We start from the raw sequence: 20,743 nt of genomic DNA, 5'->3' as shown, positions 1-20,743 counted from the left end.
CAAATAATGCATAGTAGTTACTAATTAGTATGTCTTATGGGTAATAACCAGATTATAAACCTGAATTTTATGGGATTTTCCAGTAACCTTTTAATATAGTCTCACATCACTGAGACATATGGAAAAGGCCAAAGAAACAATATCAGGGTCAGTCATTTTTTAGGCATTTTATATTATTTAAGAGCTGCCGGTGGTTAAAAATCTTGCTTATAGGTGGCGTGTTGACTTGTTCATCCCTTCATGACAGTAGATACTCTCTACTGATGCGTATATGCTCTGGCTATTAACACTGGCTGCACATTGTCTTCTTGCTAAAAGAACAGTCTCAACTCTTAGCCACTTTGCAGATGCCTGCACTCAGCCAACATGTGAGACTGTAAATAGCATATCATGCTCAGTAGAAGGGAGGGACTCTCTTAGCTGAGAGAACAGAGGCCTATTTGTCTTACTGGACACAGGATCCATTTAATGACAATAGTCTCTATGGTGAGAGATCGGGATGCGTGCAGTGCAACTGTGTTGAAGCCCTTCATCAAATATTACTCCATTGAAAATGCCTGCCTTTAGCCTGTTGCCCAGTGCAAACAGCGAGCTCAGCACATCTGAGCCTCATGAAATATACATGCCAATGCATTTCACATTGTATACCCTAACAGGTGTGAAACGGATCCAGAGAGTATCGATTGCACTGGAATGTCAGACTCTTGTAGGCAGAAACTAACTGCCAATTTTGCATCGGAAAAGGGTGTGTAAAGGGCCATTTGCATGATAGTTTGATTGACCTACACCTCTCCCTCTGACTTTCTCTGGTGTGTATGTGTGGCAGCAGGCTTGTATTGAGGCCACCTCCCCCTACAGAACTTCTCTTACCCTACCTGTCTGACACGATGGGCGGTTACGTGCTCAGGTGAGGTGGGGGTGGAGGATATGCCTAAGGCTGGTTGTGGGAGGGCCAGGTGACTCCCCCCCCCCTTGTCTGAGGTCTTTAAAAGCCATCCTCCACAACACAGAAAGTACTCAGAGGGATTTCAGTCACCTCTTAGTGAGCTCACCTGCTCCTGTCCTCTCTGCTCTTTCTCTGTCCGCGCCCTCCCTTTGAAGACAATCATGTCAACCTCGTCAGTCCGCAACATCAGCTATGTCTCCGGCGGAGGCATGGGAGGTGGCAGCATCAGAAAGAGCTTCTCCAGCCATTCTGCCTATGCAGCCCCCTCAGGCTCCAGGCTCAGCTCAAGCAGCTCCCGTCGCTCTGGCTTCGGTCTTGGTGGTGGCGGAGGTGGCTCCACCATCAGCTACAGTGTGAGCAGCATGGGTGGAGGCCTTGGAGGTGGTCTGGGTTTTGGAGGAGGCAGTGGTTTCGGCGGTGGCTATGGCAGTGGAGCTGGGTTCGGTGGTGGAGTTGGGTTCGGTAGTGGAGGTGGGTTTGGCAGTGGAGGTGGGTTCGGCAGTGGAGGTGGGTTCGGCAGTGGGTTCGGTGGTGGAGCTGGCGGTGGTCTCGGGTTTGGTGGTGGTGCTGGTGGTGCTGGTTTTGCACCCCCCATCACAGCCGTTACCGTCAACCAAAGTCTCCTTCAGCCCCTCAACCTGGAGATCGACCCCAACATCCAGGTTGTACGCACACAAGAAAAAGAGCAGATCAAGACCCTCAACAACCGATTTGCCTCCTTCATCGACAAGGTGAGTGTTCTCTGCTTTTTGCTGGGCAGATTGTTCATGGATGTAGGTTTAGTTGAAGTAATACATGCAAGACTCCATATGGTGGGGGGGGAGGCTACATTCTCGATAGTCCGAATCCAGCACTGGTGGTGATTTCCCTGCTCAAACACACCTGCTATACCTGGTATACAATGTGTTTGAGCAGGGAAATCAGCCAACTGTGCTTGCCTAAGGCATTCTGGGCCCAAAGCTAGACACCTCTGCTATAGGGCTTTAGTCATTCACACATCTCTGAATAACTACCAGAGCCTTCACCTGAGCAGGCCCAATGTTTATGAAATATTTCACAGGTCTTGGCCTGTATGCGGAAATCCTAGTAGTGCTGCATTTATAGCAGTTTTTAAAAACACACATGTCAAGCTTTTTCTAGCCATCATTTGTACACCACTATATTGTTTTGCTGTGCAGGGTCAAAGTGCATACCTGTTGTGCCAATGAAGGCTTAAAAAACACTTGAGTGGTTTTCTTTGACAGAAGCAATCTATACAAGTTTGGAAACCTTAGCCTAGGCATATCCAATGACAGCGGGTTCTTTCCAAATAAGGGCATGGATAGAGTTAGCCATCTATTCCCATAGCAGCTCTGGGTGTGAGAAGGTGTAGCATAGCTTATGAACAGCTTCACTGATGCAGTAAGCAGTCAAAATCTGAATCATGCACATTTTCTCTAAGAGGGAGTGGTAGGGGCACAAATGGGTAATGTATCTCACAAACAATTGATCAATACTGGGGCGTTGTTTACTCTTGGGAGAATTCCTCCTCCAACCACACCCTGTCTTTTAAATGCTGTGTCAGCTTTTCACAGTATGGCACTGCATTCTTTTCACCTCTTTCTATAGTCCTGGCAAGATCAAGTTTCATGTAATTGTGGTCAGTTCAACAGATGGGTAAAGCTTTGTTCACAGAAGCATAAAGGCCATTTAAGAATAAAATCCATTTCATTAAAAATTTGCAGAGTTCAAAGACATCATTTCTGCAGCAATGCATGCCCGGAACCACTGTAATTGCATAGTAGGAATTGATATCAGGGAGTGACTCCACTCCTGTGCCTGCGGGGCAAGGAGTGTCACACCATGCCTGTTTCGGCCTGCCAACAGGGTTGCCAATATTCTTTAAGGGTCTTTGCCAAACTAATTTGATGGCAAAGAATGTTCTGAGCGCCTAAACCAAAGCACAGGCCCAGTTGGAACATGTTGCAGAGGCAAAAGAGGGCAGTGTTTCAATGACCTCAGAAGGGGAGGGGTGCTAATAAGACTACCCCAGGACTGCCTTTGCCTCAGGGCAACAATTACTCTTCACTGTCAGCAAGACCCAACAGAAAAGTTGCACTTATGCTAATAAATCACACAGATTATAGCTGTTCTTCAGCGAGTCTCAACATGCAGCATGAACACACCTATCCTTTTTTATACAGATTAGCTGAATTAAGAAATATCCACAGCAGCACAATGATACTGAACAATTTAGCAACAGTGCCCAATAGATTTCCTCTGTTTTTAACATGCTTTTCACTGTTCATCCCTCTTATAGGTACGTTTCCTAGAGCAACAGAACAAGATGCTTGAGACCAAGTGGAGTCTCCTTCAGGAGCAGACGACCACCCGTTCCAATATCGACGCCATGTTCGAGGCCTACATCGCCAACCTGCGCAGACAGCTGGATGGTCTTGGAAATGAGAAGATCAAGCTGGAGGGAGAGCTGAAGAACATGCAGAACCTGGTGGAGGACTTCAAGAACAAGTGAGTCACTTGGCCTGTAGAATTCCAAAGTTGGTGAAGGATGCATTTTTATCTGCTTGTTAGCCTTGACTTGACTAATTTCATGAGCTGAATTTTAAAAACTGCTTGTAACATTGCAGATATGAGGATGAAATCAACAAGCGTGCCGCTGTGGAGAATGAATTCGTCCTGCTGAAGAAGGTACAAGTTTGGACTGTTTTCCTTTGAAGTTGTATTTTTCATGCATATGCTAGAATATCTGCAAGCTTCTGTGCTTCCAAAGGTAAACCAGCATGTTAAACTACACTAATCTCCCAACAGGATGTCGATGGGGCCTACATGAGCAAGATTGAGCTTGAGGCTAAGGTTGACGCTCTTCAGGATGAGATCAACTTCCTCAGGGCCATCTACGAGGAGGTAGGAACCTGATCCAATTCTATTTTCACTGTGATGTGGTCCACCCTTGTCAGAGGCAAGGTCTCAGGTGTCACACAGTGCTTCACGCTTGCATTTTACACTTTCAGGAGCTGCGTGAGCTTCAGGGACAGATCAAGGACACGTCAGTCATTGTGGAGATGGACAACAGCCGCAACCTGGACATGGATGCCATTGTGGCTGAAGTGCGCGCCCAGTATGAGGACATTGCTAACCGCAGCCGTGCCGAGGCTGAGTCGTGGTACAAGCAGAAGGTAAAAAAAAGCCTTTCGGATAAATTGGCAGGATAACATCCACTAGATTAGAACGCATTGGCTAATTTATGCTTGCCTTGGTCTTGTTTACCAGTTTGAGGAGATGCAGTCATCTGCTGGCCAATATGGAGATGACCTTCGCAACACCAAGGCTGAGATTGCAGAGCTCAATCGCATGATCAGCCGACTCCAGAATGAAATCGAGGCCGTCAAGGGACAGGTGAGCAGTTGTGCTTTTTTCCAACCACAGAAATGTTCTAGGTTCTTCAAGAAATGCTACCACTGAATATGACTGTAGCTGGGTCCAGAAACGTTGGTTTGAGTTTTTGTCTTGTTTTTGTTTCTTTCTGTGCTAGCGTGCCAACCTGGAGGCTCAGATTGCAGAGGCAGAGGAGAGAGGAGAGATAGCAGTGAGGGATGCCAAACTCCGCATTAAGGAACTGGAAGAGGCCCTGCAGAGAGCCAAGCAGGACATGGCAAGGCAAGTGCGTGAATATCAGGAGCTGATGAACGTCAAATTGGCCCTGGACATTGAGATCGCCACCTACAGGAAACTCCTGGAGGGAGAGGAGACCAGGTTAGTCCATTTTCTTTTCACAGAAGCAAAAGAAAAATTACCCAAAGTCAATAGTTTATTTCCAGGTAGTTTTCGCCTCTAAACTGAATCATATGAATCCGTCTGTAGGATTGCCAGCGGTGGTGGAAGTGCAACCATCCACATTCAGGAGAGCTCCAGCGGTGGCGGTAAGTTCTATATTTATGTATACATATCTCTGTTACTTGTTCGCTCATTGAACAGATCATTGGACGTAAAGTACAGACCACTAAAGCCATTCTGTTGCTATTGTTTTACAGGTGCTGGATTCGGCGGCGGTTACGGCTATGGTGGCGGCGCTGGTGGTGGATCTGGCTTTGGCCTAGGTGGTGGATCTGGCCTTGGCCTAGGTGGTGGATCTGGCTTTGGCCTAGGTGGTGGATCTGGCTTTGGCCTAGGGGGTGGATCTGGCTACAGCCTAGGGGGTGGATCTGGCTACAGCCTGGGTGGCGGCATTGGTGGTGGCTCCAGCATCAGCTTGAGCGGAGGTGGAAGTGGAATGTCCGTGTCCCGTTCTTCTGGGGTATCCCGCCGCCTTTAAGCACCCAGAGTCCTTCGAAACCCCCTCGGACCCAGCTCTCAGCTCCACGTCGTCCTAAATAACCTCCATTCTGACCCGTGTTTCAATAACTGCCCAAAAATCAACTCTCTCAACTCTCTCCAGTGCTCAGCATCTCTTCCCTTCTTTATCTTTTGACCATGCTACATGTATTCCTAGAGTATCTGCTGACCTGTATAAAAAATGTTTACATGTGTTTAACACATAGCATAGCTACGCAGCTCAAATTAAGCTCAGTGGATGCTCTAAGTCTACAGAGTTGGTATGATCGAGTTGTTCTCTGTGTGCTTTTGCTCTTGCTTCTCCATAATTCTCTTCCAGAGTACAGCCCTGTCTTTGATAAAAGAATGTAAACGAAAGCAAATAAAAGAGGGACATAGCAGCAAGCTCACATTCTTCACATTCACTGCCAGCCTGACAAGTGTCTGTTGCTCAGTGTTAAAAAATAAAGTGTTTCCAAAAATGAGGCAAATTGTTTAAACACTTCTTTCAGCACTGCCAACAATTTGCCACATTTTTTGAAAGGCACAAGTGGTGCAACAAGAAAGCTATTCATTAATAATGTTCTTGAGGATAGAGCAGTTGCATGGTCAGCTTCAGGGTTCTCCAGCTTGCGTCCTGGAACAGCTGTTGTCAGTGCCCTGTACCCTCTATTTCTCAAAGGCTGACCAGTTTTGTGCAATGTGATTGATTGATTGACTGTTCCACTGCAAAACCTGAATAAATGTGGATTCTATACACTTCATTTTTTGCCACTGTTGTTATTTTCTCTGGTTCATGCTCAAAATTCACAAGTGATGTAATTCACATGGTCAACCTCAGGTCACATGTGTTTCCTAACTAGTGGGAAACTCTTCTACACACTTAAATGAGTGGCAGATACTGCAACATACAGCAGAATATATATATAAATAAATTAACTGATCTCAGTTGTAAAGTTGCACATTTCCTTTTTTTTATTCTCCTAAATACATAATTTCTGTCTTTCTTTTAAAGCAGTTACTGAATGACAAGCCTTAAAAATTAAGACAATGTAGTGCTCAGTATGGTGTATATACCCAACACTATTCAAATATGGTAAATAAAAGAATTGATTGAACAGAAAATAGACAACATCCCCCTACTTGTAGGCTGCAATTTTTATTTTATTTAATCCACCAATTAATTTTTAACTTAAATATGCACTGATCAGCCATAACATTTGCACTACCTGCTTAATATTGAGCAGGTCCCTCTTGTGCCACCACAACAGATCTGACCAATCAAGGCATGGACTCCACAAGACCCCTGAAGGCGTCCTGTGTGGTATCTGGCACCGAACCGTTAGCAGCAGATCCTTTAAGTCCTGTTTTGCTAGTTCAGACCATGCCTTCAGCTCATGATGATTTGGGAGGAGACTGTAAGAGAGGAGGGAGAACGTATCGTCGACATGTGAATATAGCTGGAATTTGTAGGGTGTTAGATTAGAGAGGAGGGGCTTCAGGCTTTTTCCTTTTCCCAAAATGTATTAATTTCATAACTCCACAAGTTGTAAGGTGAAGGTGCCATGGATTGCATCGTTGGGCCTTAGACGCTCATGACCCTGTCGCTGGTTCACAGGTTGTCCTTCTTGTCCCTCTTTGTTCTGACCCAGTCGTTTAGCCATCACAGTTTTGTCCTTGTTAAAATGTCCCAGATCTTTATGCTTCCCATTTTTTCTGCTTTTATCACATCACCTTCAAGAACCGACTGTTCTCTTGCTGCCTAATATATGCCACTTAACTGAAGGCAATCCATGTTACTGACTTCGCCTATTATATTAATGTTATGGCTGACTTGTGTGTAAGCTTTTAACTCCCAGGAGAACCACCTTACTGACTGTCTTGTTTTCCATGGGTCTGAGTCTAGTACTTATGGAGGTATTAGTTTATATGTCAAGATTTTATTTCAGTTTGTACCTCAGCATATACAAGTGTCCAGTGCTGGGCATCCATTAAGGATGAACACAAAATAAGCCTGAACTTTATTATTAAATATTAACGCTGAACTGAGTTTAAGAATAATGTCGAAAAATGACAGTATGTTCACCATGCATATCAGCTGAAAGATTTAGGCTTGAGTTACCAATAATTTTTTTTAAATCACCAAAACAGACTTCCAATTCCATCTTCCAAACACTAGCATTACCATGGCATGCACATACTTTCCTATTGGCATGGTGAACTAGTTTTTGTTCTTATGTTATGACAACACCCTCCACTCAGCCTATAAGATCAGCAAAGGTGATAAGCAAGGGCGACTAGCTCCAGTCAACTGTGCATTATTGTTGAATGGGTACTTTACGTGAAACACTTGTTAGCCAAACAGATAAACATTGGCTTAGCACTGTTCAGGACAATTCTCATGGGACCTTAAAACCCTGAGTGAGTCACCAGAGCCAGCGTCTTGGCTTACCACTGACTATCAAAGACGGCTTTCATTCAATACTGGTTTTGCTTGCGGCTCAGAGTTACTTTTGCACATGTCTTTGAGAGAGTGCTTGTCTGGGGCTTCCTTTGGAAATAAAACTGTCAATGTGAACCCAAACATGAAGGAGTTCTAAGATAGAGCCTCATTAAAATCAGATCAAACATGACCTGACTGTCCTTTGCTAGAACATCCAGAACTCTTCAGGTCATGACATTAGAGCAATGTGTTCATTGTCAATACAGCTTCACGTTTAGCCAGTCAAGGTCGATACACAGGTGTCAGACGTACAGCAAAGGGTGCAGTGCCTTATGTATGTCTGTGCTACCTGAAAGATCCCCCTGACATTAGTTCCAAGTGAGTAACAGTAAGCTATTGAGCTATTTAAGCTATTTTAGTGAAAGTGAAGAGTACCATTAGAGGCCCAGCCCTCTGAAATGCTACTGGGGATCATGGGAAACTGCTGCCCCTTAGTGGCACTTCTGGAAATCCAGACACACCTTGGTTCTTCTCTGTCTGCTAGTAAGAATGCACACAACAGTTGAAGGAAGCGAGTTTCTTAGAATGCTACAGCAAAATACATATTTCTCTTTATTTTCCTTCAAAGTATACTACCCTGCAACTCTCGATTCAATGAGTCCAATAATGAAATTGAATGTGACAAAAACACACACACACATACAGTATTCTTCAGGCAAATTCTAATGTTTAATCCTTCTCTTTTAGTGTTCTCTTTTATGAGGGTTTGATGTACTCTTTAAACCTTTTGCTGAACAAAGGACACCCTGATAGAAAATAATTCACTCAAGCTCATGTAAGACAGTATCTCATTATAAGACAAGTGTTTTTCAGTAAGCCACTCACTAAATATCCAAACAGGAGGCTGCAACACATCCTTTCAAATCAATAAATGTAAACACTAGATAAAAAAACTAAAAGGCTGTCCTAAAAAGCTGGACTGCAGTAGAGAATTTCATTATTTCAGATGTCCAGCCCAATACTGAGGGTACCAAATGAGGAATTCATGGTGGATGCTATTTAGTCTATTAAGTATATTTTTCTTGCACATATCGTCACTGTTCAATGAAAAACATGTATCTCCAAATTAGTGACTTTGCAAGAGAAGGCAAAAATGTTATTAACTTGGAAGTCAATGTAAACTAAAAGTAACAGCTACACGGTTCGAACCATAAAGAAAACTACATGTAGACAAAAATGTAGATACATGTTTTTTTTATTGGACAACTGCATACTAGACATGTCAGAAAATATCAATATATGAAAGTATTGAGGAAACACAGTGTTGATTTTTAATGAATGGTTTACATACTAAGATTGATGTTGAAATGTGGTTCATTTGTGTTGCATTTAAAACAAGACCGCTAGAGAGCAGTGTTGTACTCAACTTTTCTTTCACTCAGATGCTTTTCTTTTATTTTCTTATATATATATATACAGTCATGCCCGAAAGTATTCATACCCCTGGCAAAGTTTGACTTAAATTTACTTTTATTTAACCAGAAGTTATATTTTTGCCTTGAAACGACACAGGCATCTCCCAGGAGATAACACGATGATGTACAAGAGGCATCATTGTGGGAAAAAGTATTTCTCAGCTTTTATACACATTTGAACAAAAAGTGGCATGTCCAAAATTATTCATACCCTTTGAAAACTGTCACAGTATATGGGAAAATCCAAAGTTCTATACCATTCCAAATAGTCCAAGCTGTTTTAAAGCATCCTAATTACCCTGATTCATTGGGAACAGCTGTTTTATTCAACTCAACAGGAGAAAAACAGCAGCTCTCTGCAGTTGGTTTGTGGACAGTCATGGCTAAGACAAAGGAGCTCACTAAGGACCTGCAGCTGTGCATTGTGGCCGCTCACAAGTCAGGAAAGGGCTATAAAGCCATATCAAAATGTTTTCAAGTTCCAGTGGCTACAGTGCAAAGTATTATTAAAAAAATACAAGAGGTTCCGCACTGTGGAAAATCTCAAAAGATGTGGTCGGAAGCCAAAAGTGACACCTGTGCTGGCCAGGAGAATAGTGAGAGAGGTGAAGAAAAATCCAAGGATCACCACCAAGGCCATCCTGGTGAATCTGGACTCTGCTGGTGGCGACATCTCAAGGCAGACAGTTCAACGGACACTACACACTGCTGGGTTCCACGGACGCAGGCCAAGGAGGACACCACTTCTCCAGAAAAGGCACACAAAAGCCCGCTTGACCTTTGCAAATGCTTATCTGGACAAAGAAGAAGACTTCTGGTGTTCTGTTTTATGGTCAGATGAAACAAAAATTGAATTGTTTGGCCACAATGATGTGTGCACCATTTGGCGTAAAAAAGGAGAAGCCTTCAACCCTAAGAACACCATCCCCACTGTCAAACATGGTGGTGGGAACCTAATGTTTTGGGGGTGTTTTTCAGCCAATGGACCAGGGAACTTGATCGCAGTAAATGGCACCATGAAAAAAGAGCAATACATCAAGATTCTCAACAACAACATCAGGCAGTCTGCAGAGAAACTTGGCCTTGGGAACCGGTGGACATTTCAGCACGACAACGACCCAAAACACACAGCCAAAGTGGTGAAGAAATGGTTAGCAGACAAAAACATTAATGTTTTGCAGTGGCCCAGCCAGAGTCCTGACTTGAATCCAATTGAGAATCTGTGGAGGGAGCTAAAGATCAGGGTGATGGCAAGGAGACCCTCGAACCTCAAAGAGTTGGAGCTCATCACTAAAGATGAATGGGCAAAAATACCAGTGGAGACATGCAAAAAGCTGGTCAGCAATTACAGGAAGCGTTTGATTGCTGTAATAGCCAATTAAGGCTTTTCTATTAATTATTGAGAAGGGTATGAATAATTTTGGACATGCCACTTTTTGTTCAAATGTGTATAAAAGCTGAGAAATATTTTTTCCCACAATGATGCCTCTTGGACATCATCGTGTTATCTACTGGGAGATGCCTGTGTCATTTCCAGGCAAAAATATAATTTCTGGTTAAATAAAAGTAAATTTAAGTCAAACTTTGACAGGGGTATGAATACTTTCGGGCATGACTGTATATATATATATATATATATATATATATATATATATATATGGTGTTTATACTATAGACCCATTCGGACAGGATTAGTAATGATTTTGGGTTAGGAAACGCGTGCGTTGCACACAGAGGAGGCAGACGCAGGTGGAGGCATGTTGGCTGGCGAACATATTCGAGGCTAATAGGAATTTGCAAAAAAAAAAAAAGTTACACAGATCCAGAAAGAAAGTTTGGAGAAGTAATTCAAGATGGACTTGGTTTCAAAGCCACATTGCACTGCTCCAGTGTGGGAACACTTTGGCTTTAAGCCATATGAGCGCGGAGAGCCCATCAGCTTTAACGAGGCGGTATGTCGTCTTTGTCTAAAAACAGTGGCAACAAAAGGTGGTAATACAACTAACCTAAGAGCCCATTTAAAGCACAACCATCCAGTTCAATTTACCGAGCTGGAAACCTGAACCCGGTTGGAGAGGGGGCGTCCAAGCAGGTGACTATCACGGATGCCTTTGCTCGACAGTGTAAATATAAACGTGATAGCGTAAAAATAATTTTGGCTAATGTATTCAGATGATGTCAAGGAAAAGATGATTATGCTCATGAAAAGATATTTCACTGGGCTTCACAACTCTATAAAATCTGCCATACATTTTTAGGGCCCCTGTAAGCCACAGGCCCTTAGAACCATCCTACGTTTTCATCCCCATACGATGCCCCTGTATGTACTTTGTCCCGTGATTCCAGTCCCGTCCAAATGCACCATATAAGCCATTTTTATGGCCTCCCGCATTAGTACAGATTCTGGAACCATAAAAGTAACATTTTCTCATCATATTCTGTGGAAAAAGAGTCCAAACCTCCAGTCCAGAAGACAAGCAAAAGGACTCCTCAGAGGTGCAACGCTACTGGCAGCTTTGGGTAATGCATTGTGTAGGATAGTCTATAGCTTTCATTCATGGTATTATAACTACCAGTGGGTACAGGACGCTGTCAGCTGGGTATTATTGCTTGGTGAAAACTACAAATTATGCATGGTTTTTGGGAGCTGACGGCAAAAGCCACTCATTCAGCCACTCCCAACTTAGTCCTTAACGCCTGAGGTTTCTTATCCTGTGTGAATCGGTCATAAATTTGACAGCTGTATGTAGTAAAATTACATGAATCCCCATGTAAAACTAATTCAGTCTGAATAGTGCTTAAGGGTTAGGACAGTTGTCATAAAATAAAAAAGGTTATATTTCACCTTTCTCACAGTATTATGTGTTCTTGCCAATACTCAGCCCTAATATCTACAGATACAGTCTGCGTATGGGACACCCTTTTTGTGGATTTACAACTGCAGGATAATGAATAACTAATATCAATCCAAATAAAACAGATTTTGAGCAGTTATCTGTAGATACAGATATGATTCCGATATCTTAGTGCATCTCTATTGCTTGGCTTATGTGAACTAGGCCAAAAATAAAGACTAGATAAGCCTTCCAGATGACTTACACGCCCACAATGCGTAGCTTGTTTAGTTTGGTCTGTTTTGACAGTTGGGACTACTCCACTTGTACTCGGCTGTACAAGAGGACTAAGGCAAAAAACTGTAATAGGTGTCTTGTGTTTCCCCTTCCTGCTCTGTGTGTCTGTTTAGTGCCAAGAGCATGAATCTGAACCCAACCTGCATCAAGAGTCCAGGCTGGTGGAGTAGGTGGAATTATGTGGGCTATGTTTTCTTGGCACACTTCACTTGAACACCACAGACTACTTATTTATTGTTCCTGGACATGTGCATCCCTTCATGACCACGATTTACCCATCGTCTAACGACTACTTTCAGCATGATGATACACCATGTCACAAAGCAAAAGTCGTCTCAAACTTGACAATGAGTTTAGTGTTCTTCATGCAGCCTACCCAGACACCAGACTGGAATCCATTAGAACACGTCTTTGGGATGTGAAACAGGACATTTGCAGCATGAAAGTATTCATGAAAAATCTGTAAGGATCGCATGACACAATCATGTCAACATGGACCAGAATCTCAGAGGAGTCGGTTTTATTTGGTGTGCTTCAGTCATTGCAGTTAACCAAACAAAAAGATACAAAGCCAAACAAGGTGTAAAGGCAGCCTGAGAGCATTTGGTCATTGGTCTACAAGACTTGCTCTTGGACTAGACAAATAGAAGCTATAATCCGTTGTCCATTTTTGTCTTTTATCCGACTTGTTCATAAGCAGACATTTTTCTGACGTTACTGCTTACATGGGAGTGAAAGTGGGAGTAAAGGCAGAAAAAAACAGCAGGAAACTTAAGCTACTTGACCCCCCACTTCAGTCCTTACTATCCACATCATAAACACACATACAGTACATCCCATGCACAAGTGTTGGTTGACACATTAATGCACCTTAAACGTTCTTAAACGTAATTCCTGATTGCAGTGCACTCTCAGCTCCTGATAAAGTGTTATGTTGCAGTCTGGCTTGGATTGTCAGGGTCAAAGGTCATAATCTCCATGTGAATAAGGCCTACGAGAGAGGAAACGTCAGTTAGAGGGAGAAATCTGTAGCCGTGGCTCAAAGTCCATATTGAAGATGAAGCAGGCTGCGTCTCTTGGCTACAGCTCCAAAGGCTGCAACATTTTATAGGATCCTTCGATTACAAGCAACAAACACAGCCTACATACAGAAAGAGAAAGTGCACACTTCCATACTTTCATTCTCCACAGTGCTTAAGTCTGTGTTTATGTCTGATGTGAAGACATTAAGATCAATACATTCAAGACCTGCTATGACACTGATGCCACCTAAGGCTTGATGTGATCCATAGAGGCCCCACCTCATAGGATTTAAAGGATCTGCCGCTAATGCCTTGGTGCCAGATACCACAGGATGCCTTCCGGGTCTTGTGGATGCCTCAAATTTGTTGATCATTTTACAACCTCTCTTTATTCTTTAGAATAAAAGAGGCTGTTTGTGTTACTGTGCCGTTAAGACTGATATATGTCATTCACCTCTAAAGAAAGCAGGCTGAAATACTACTACTTCAGCATGTGTTACTAAATGAATAAAGCTGTGAAGGTTCCAAATGAGACTGAACGAACCAACTTGATATACCAACTTCCACAGAATTAGATGAAAATAAGTATATGTGCATTTTATTACTGAACTAAATGTGATTGAAATCGTGGTGATTTCAATCTCATGCTGAAAGTGTGTGTACACGAAATTGTGTTTGCTCTTACTCTTCCATTCGTTCACAGCCAGCTCCATGCTCTCAAATGAGTCGTCGTAAGGTGGTGACTCTGGCTCGTTTTCAGGGTCGTGGAACTCGCTGAGGTAAGGGTGAGACAGTCCATCTTTAGCCGTGCATCGGACCTCTGGGTCCAGCATCAAAGTCTTCTCCAACACGTCCACAGCTAGACAAGCAAAACATTTTACATCAAGGCTAGGGACGACCCAGCTGTACCCACCCATTTCAAACACACTGTGCTCTTTCTCTGCTTTACATATTCGTACCACAGGGGATTATATCATTGTTCAGTAACACTGCGGGATGTGCTGGAGCAGTGTTTTTTTCCTAAAACGTTTTTTCCTGCTCTAACACACCTGAATCAAATCACAGAGTTATTATAAAAAATAACAGTCCCTCATTCAAACACAAACACAAACCTGGAGCGCTGCTCTCAGACTGATATATACTTGCTAAATTACAGGAAAACTCAAATATGCCTCAATATTAATACTTCAACTAGTGTCAAAGACTTACCACAGGAGTCCATTGTAGGAAAGACTTTTTTGAATTCTTTCTTTTTCTGGACTGGAAGAGACTGTACATATGACCTTGCCTGTAAGAACATCAAACTGTCATTTAGTTTCACTGGGTAAGGTAAGCACTATAAATATCATTTAATAGGAAAGTTAAGATAAGAGCTCAATCAACAGAACAGAATAGAGTGGATTCCTACATCTTTGCTCTGCATTTTCTGCACCAGAGATGAGTTTGGGGTTCCTGTTAGATTGAGGATCATATTCAGCTGATCCATACCTATTAAATGAGGTTAAGGAAACCGTAGTTGCTACCATTCCAGTAGTTTGGCATATACTTCACTGGGTACACCTAGACTGTACCTGCAATAATTGGCAGATAATTTATCAGATAATCCTACTATATACAATTGTATGGGAAAGTATTGGAACTCTTGGCCAAATTATGCATTTAGTTTTTTTTTTATTGTGCAGTAATAACAACCTCTGTAGTTAATCAAACCTAAAACACAATGTTTTGGGCAAATCCTAATCTGTTTACCCTGTCTTTTATAACAAAATAAATCATCAGTGTGGCCTGTGCAAAAGTGGCTGTATATGGTAGGCAAATGGTGTAGATACAGAATTACAGATACAGTGTTTCTAATAAACTGGCAACTCAGTCAATGTAAAAAGCATCTAGGCAGTGCACAAAGGTGGACAACAAAACATAAAAAAAGGATACTGTCATTTCCTGGGAAAAGCACCTGTCCAGTGATCATCTCAGCCAGGATGCAGCCAGCAGACCATATGTCAACTGAACACAGAACAAGTGAGTGTTACTACATCTACATATGTGCAGGTGAAGTTTGGAGGAGGGGCTCCTGAATCAGAACCAGTTGTGGTCAATAATTAAAGGATCCTGGAGATGGAGAAAAGTATCTCGGCAACCATAAAACCACTGTTAGCACAAAACGCTTGTAACAGCATGAAGAGAGCATGAATCATTGTTTACACACTTGGAGAATGTGAGGAGGAAGTGGCAAAAAATGGCTTATTGGGGCCAAATGTCACCTGTCTGAGTGTAATGCATCCAGTTAAAGATGACTTCAGGTGCTCTGTACCATCGTGTCACAACATAGCCCGTCATCTCCATCTCTGCATGTCTGGCTAAGCCAAAGTCTAAGATCTTTGCAAGTGTGTGGGTGAGTGTGCCAAACACAGTGAGGGAGAGGGAGACACAGAGAGAGAATGTAGCGTCACAGCCTGACCAAACCAAGTCTCTCATCTCAACAGAGCAAAATTGGTGTGAAAAGGAAACAAGGCTCTGAAGTATAACAGAGTTTACCTTTAATTCACAGTTTTCATCAACGGCAAGATTGTTTGGCTTCAGATCCTGACCAAAAAGAGAATTATGAGTAACTTAAACATTATGCACACATAAGAACAACTGCAGTCACTTCATTCTGTGCTGGTGAGGTTGACTGCATAAGCTCATAATATACTTCTCACAATACATTAACATATTAAAGAGCAAGCTAATTTCTGCTACAGTCTCTATTGATTTAACTTGTAAGAGCCTAAAACAAAATAATGGAGCCTGTAGAAGCCCAATAAACAACAAAGGGGCTTGTAAAAGCTTAAAACACAAATATGATCTTATTTAGGATGTAGATCTTACCCTAAAGCTAGCACCAGACTATACCATATTCAATCCTGTATGCTGCACCTTGATACTGATTGTTTCAGTAAAGAATGGACCTGCTGCATTCCTAAGAGCTGACTAAAACCTGATCAGACTAGTATAGTAATCAGTTTTGGTGTGGGTAGCCAAAGTGCCATGTTTGTGGGGAGGGCCACATTTTGGGCAGTTCTGATCTAGAATAATGTAATTCCTCTCTTCCTTCCTAATTAGACATCATCTGAAAGCTAAAGATGCATCCAAAGCTAATATTACAGTGTGTAGAGCTTGGGGGTGGAGGCAGGTGTTTATTAAAGACAATATTAAACCAAACAAACAAAACACAAAGAGATACAAACAAGGAAACAAACCGAACACTGGGACTAACAAAGAAAACAAATATATTTTGTTATATAATTGATATATTTTCTAATCCTTGTAAATCTTCTTCTCTGAAAACCTAGAAATCCTTTGGAGTTCTTCACACAACACACAATGGTATAATAGATTACTTTAGATAATAATTGCCCATGTGATCAATACTGACAAGTAACTGTAATCAATGATGAATGTATAGCATGTGAAAAATTTACATACCCGATGAATGATTCCAGCAGAATGGATATACTGAGGAGAAAAGTTCCAGTTAGTTACTGAATGCAATGGTCTGTTATAGCAGTCAGGTCTTGAGTGTGAAAATGCATAAATTTGCCTTCAGCAAAATCAAATACAATTTCACATTAAACAGCATTATTGTTGTTAACTGCAGGCACTAAAATCAGATGCAAATAAGAGTTTGCATATAAGAGCGAAAAATGATAGTATTTTTATGTTCATAGATTACAGCTGGACATTAAGCGACAAAAAAGCAGCTGAGTGTCCAAACCTTGAGTCCTCTTAGGATCTGATAGAACAGATACACTATCACCCGTTCTGTGAGCCTCCTCTTTTTCATTATGTGGCCCAGGTCCTGAGCCACAAGCGGCATTACCAAGTAGCTGTAATGCGCAAACACACAAACACAAACAACAAAACAAGATTACATCTACACATATTAGCTCCATAGTAATTAGCAAATCACTGTATAGTAGTTACAACATAGCCTGAATATTAATCATTTAGTAAACACAAGAAACCCTGTTTCAGATTAGAACCTGCCTTATAACCTGTACACACATGTCCACATACACCCACTCTCTCTCTCTATCTGTCACTCTATCTATCTCTCTCTCTCACACACACATACTTCTTCACTATTTAGCTTGTCAGAACAGGCAGAGCATTTCCTCACAGGAATGTGTTCTACTCATTTTGCTACTTACAAAGTCTGGAATGTCTCCAGTGAGGAGTCCGGAGTGAAAACGTTCAGGAGACAGATCACCTTTGGAAAACAAAAAGTACACTGGGTTTGATAAGCTAGAGAACAAAGAGAACTGACCCAATTAACATTTCAGTGTTCAAGCTAATCCATTGGTCAGGCCACTTTATTTATCATCACACACTGCAGTATATTTAGAATCGTTATTGCCATATTCATTTATATTAGTGATATTATACATCGCTTGCCTAAAGCGGACATTTAGAGGCTAAGTCCTATTTTAAGAATTGTGTAAATGAATCACTTAGGCCTACTGTAATTATCTACTGACAATCATTTTTTGTCAAATCTGCCTTCAGTTCTGATCTCTACCTTAGAAATATGATCAATTCAAGCTATTCACTGTTATAATATAAACAGCCAGAATATCGGAAAACCCAATTCATGACATTTCATTATTGTGGTTTTACTCTTCATACACATTTCATACTCGTATCATTAATTAACTACATCGGTCATAGATATCTGAAAACACTGATTTCAAACTTTCAAACAGCAAAAACCTCAAAATTTAAACCTTATTAAGTTTAAATGAACAAATCCGAGTCATTTATCAGGTGTGGTTGGACAATGGTTGGTCAATGTGTGGTTGGACCTTGCCTAAATCTGATCACAGAGGAACATGGGGTGAGTGGGCTGTTTACTAAACACAAAACAGGTTAGGTGAGGAGACGGGGATGGTGCCACACCAAAGACTACCATGCCTCGGATTTATCTGACAGCCTTTGCGGTCCTATTTTTTACAAGTGTGAGTGCGAGATTGATTTTCAGGTGCAGCTACTCATCAGCAAACCCTTTTATTACCAGCTCACCAACAGGTAATGACAGTTACCCTAGTTTTCTCCCAACTGCATTGGGTACAAATCCTGATGTAAATGGCTGTGAGGTCTGAGACTCACGTTGTCGTGCTGGATGTGGCGAAGCAGGCGGAGCTCTCTGTATGCTCGCTTAGCGTGGATGAGAGACTGAAAAGGTCTGTACAGCTTCTTAATGGCCACCTTCTCCTTCGTCTTCTGGTCAGTAGCGGAGCTGCACAAGTAATAAATCACAACATAAGGTGGAAATACTCAAATATGAATTATGATGTTATCTGCTGTGATGATAACATTCCCAGACTAATAACACTTTCCAAGCTAGCCGTTTAGGACTACATTCTAAAGTGCCCATATCCAACATTTGTCTTTTATTTGTTGCCCTGGGCTCTCTTTTTACACCTGTGCGGGTTTATGTACCAAAGCAATCCCAAATTATTTTTAGATGACCAATTTCCAACCTCTCTAGATCTCTTAGACGCAAAGAAGACACAGCCTGTTCAATTTATGTAAATTACCCATTTTCTGATTGGCTCAAAAAGCAGATCCGGCTGAAACACTCCTTTAGTAACAAGTAACTCCTTTAGTGCGAATGGGCGGAGTTGAACCGCTGCATGCAGAATAGGTGCGTATCGCTGCTGTCCAATGAAAACCATGTATCTCTATTTTTGCCTATTTTTAGTTTTCTCCACGGTTTGAACCCTGTAGCTGCTCTGAACACTGTGTAAATAATTCTGAATAAACTGACCAATATAAATGCTCTAAACAATTTGGAATAATCTCATATCTGTATAATGTTATACATGATTTTCATTGGACAGCGACGAAATTTGCTAATGCATTGGTTTTTATGACATCCCAAAACCAGCCTAGTGTCCATACATGCTCTGAATGGGCTGGGGAGTGAACTGTCCATTCTAGCACCTTTAGCTATTCTTACTAACTATACAAAACTGTCCGCTTTCATTTTTAAACGTGAGCAAAATTCACTTTTCCACAGTAGAAGCCCTTTAATACCTGATATGACAGCATTCATTCTGTTCAGATTGACCTGCAGGATGAATCCAGCACACTATGGAAAGTGGAACCTGGCAGAAGGTTGAGTTCAAGTGTTTTTGAGGTTGGAACTGATGTAGACCGTTGCTTCGGTCCAGCTATCCTCTTTATTTTGCTTTAGATTTGTCATTTCAAGCAGTTCTCTGTGATGCTTTACTGATTATACCTCATTCTACACCATACAGTTAGATCTGCACTCTACTCAAGTCTTACTGAAACCTTAAACATTTGTTTTTATTGAACTGACAGGCCATTTTTACAGTACAGGTGTCCACACAGACACTGGGATAACTATCTAACTAAGTAAGAAGGGTCATCATCATCATCATCATCAGTGCTAATATCTTCCAACAGATCAACTCTATTAACTGCAGCTTATCTTCACGAACTTGCTGAAACTTGCTCCTCAGGTATGCAACCCCTGAAACGCACATTTTCTCTTACAGGTATTTACATTAGCTTATTAAGAAGCACTGGACTTGTCTGGCAGAATTTGGTATCAGATACCTGACATGTTTACCTGACTCAGTGTGTTGGTTTACATCAGAGAGAAAACCGTGGACAGCGAACATGGCCTGAGGGTATGGTATTTATAGAGCATGACAGACGGGTATTAATGCCACAGCCTGCTATACATTTGCTTTCTATATGTAGCTCATGTCTGTACACAGAATTTCCTTAACCTAACTGTTTCAAAAAGTCTGTGCAAACAAGGTAAAATGGTAAAAGGTTTACTGCACCCTCACCATACTGTCCCATACGCGCCGGAGCCGATGGAGTTCAATGATGTGTATCGATCCGGAACGTCCCAGGTGGTTTTCTGGATATCCAGCCTGTGGAAGCACGCTTTCAGAGGGGAAGCCATGGCCACTGCCGTGTCCCTTCTTCCAGTGGGCCAGCAGGTCAGTGCAGCTCGGGGGGGGGGTGTCCTCTCAGACGCCCTTCAGTCTCAGGTAAACGAGTGGAGCTGAGAAACGCCTTAGCGTAGTATTGTCACACCGCTCAAATTCACACGTTCCTCCCTCGTCGACTTCTCTGAGTGCGTCCCAATTCTCCAACTTCAACTCTACATGGTCCCTCGTACGGCTGAACACCTGTAGGCTATACTTCTCCACGTCAAAGGAGTGCGGCTCTGAAGGCGGGCCTTAGGGCAGACTGTGAGAGCTGGGACAATTGGGACAGGGCCCAAGCTCTCCAAAAGAAGTGTTTCAGGCTTCTTCGCCTGCAGAAGATGTGTAAAGCATTTTTTTTGCCCTTCTCCTTTTGTTTAAGATGCGATTCTGTCCTTGTTTGCTTATCTT

General features: G+C 42.1%; 2 protein-coding genes across 2 annotated transcripts; one reads left to right on the top strand and one right to left on the bottom strand.

The window, feature by feature from the left end:
* Positions 1–1,036: 1,036 nt before the first annotated feature.
* Positions 1,037–5,977, top strand: krt5 (keratin 5). Its single transcript, XM_072656564.1, has 9 exons — positions 1,037–1,677; positions 3,246–3,454; positions 3,574–3,634; positions 3,755–3,850; positions 3,958–4,122; positions 4,217–4,342; positions 4,479–4,699; positions 4,808–4,866; positions 4,978–5,977. Exons 1-9 carry the CDS (start codon positions 1,108–1,110, stop codon positions 5,256–5,258), a joined length of 1,788 nt encoding a protein of 595 aa, XP_072512665.1. The 5' UTR covers positions 1,037–1,107; the 3' UTR covers positions 5,259–5,977.
* Positions 5,978–12,793: 6,816 nt separating this feature from the next.
* On the bottom strand, positions 12,794–20,429 carry LOC140534907 (mitogen-activated protein kinase 14A). Its single transcript, XM_072656511.1, has 12 exons — positions 20,189–20,429; positions 18,474–18,603; positions 17,519–17,577; positions 17,083–17,194; positions 16,794–16,823; positions 15,864–15,911; positions 15,590–15,704; positions 15,261–15,332; positions 14,737–14,816; positions 14,538–14,616; positions 14,014–14,187; positions 12,794–13,297 (listed from the first exon to the last, which is right to left on the bottom strand). Exons 1-12 carry the CDS (start codon positions 20,305–20,307, stop codon positions 13,236–13,238), a joined length of 1,080 nt encoding a protein of 359 aa, XP_072512612.1. The 5' UTR covers positions 20,308–20,429; the 3' UTR covers positions 12,794–13,235.
* Between the last annotated feature and the right edge of the window lie 314 nt (positions 20,430–20,743).

Source organism: Salminus brasiliensis, chromosome 14, assembly GCF_030463535.1.
Source record: "Salminus brasiliensis chromosome 14, fSalBra1.hap2, whole genome shotgun sequence".
In the NCBI taxonomy this organism is placed as follows: domain Eukaryota; kingdom Metazoa; phylum Chordata; class Actinopteri; order Characiformes; family Bryconidae; genus Salminus; species Salminus brasiliensis.
Note: the sequence above shows the minus strand (reverse complement) of the source record. Positions and strands in the feature narration are given on the sequence as shown.

Coding starts and splice junctions, on each gene's coding strand:
- krt5 (XM_072656564.1), top strand. CDS start 1,108: ATGTCAACCTCGTCAGTCCGCAACATCAGCTATGTCTCCGGCGGAGGC. Junction 3,455..3,573: donor GTGGAGGACTTCAAGAACAA/GTGAGTCACTTG, acceptor GTAACATTGCAG/ATATGAGGATGAAATCAACA. Junction 3,851..3,957: donor TCAGGGCCATCTACGAGGAG/GTAGGAACCTGA, acceptor TTACACTTTCAG/GAGCTGCGTGAGCTTCAGGG.
- LOC140534907 (XM_072656511.1), bottom strand. CDS start 20,307: ATGGCTTCCCCTCTGAAAGCGTGCTTCCACAGGCTGGATATCCAGAAA. Junction 15,333..15,589: donor GATGCATTACACTCAGACAG/GTGACATTTGGC, acceptor TTCTGTGTTCAG/TTGACATATGGTCTGCTGGC. Junction 14,188..14,537: donor TCCTACAATGGACTCCTGTG/GTAAGTCTTTGA, acceptor TTGCTTGTCTAG/CTGTGGACGTGTTGGAGAAG.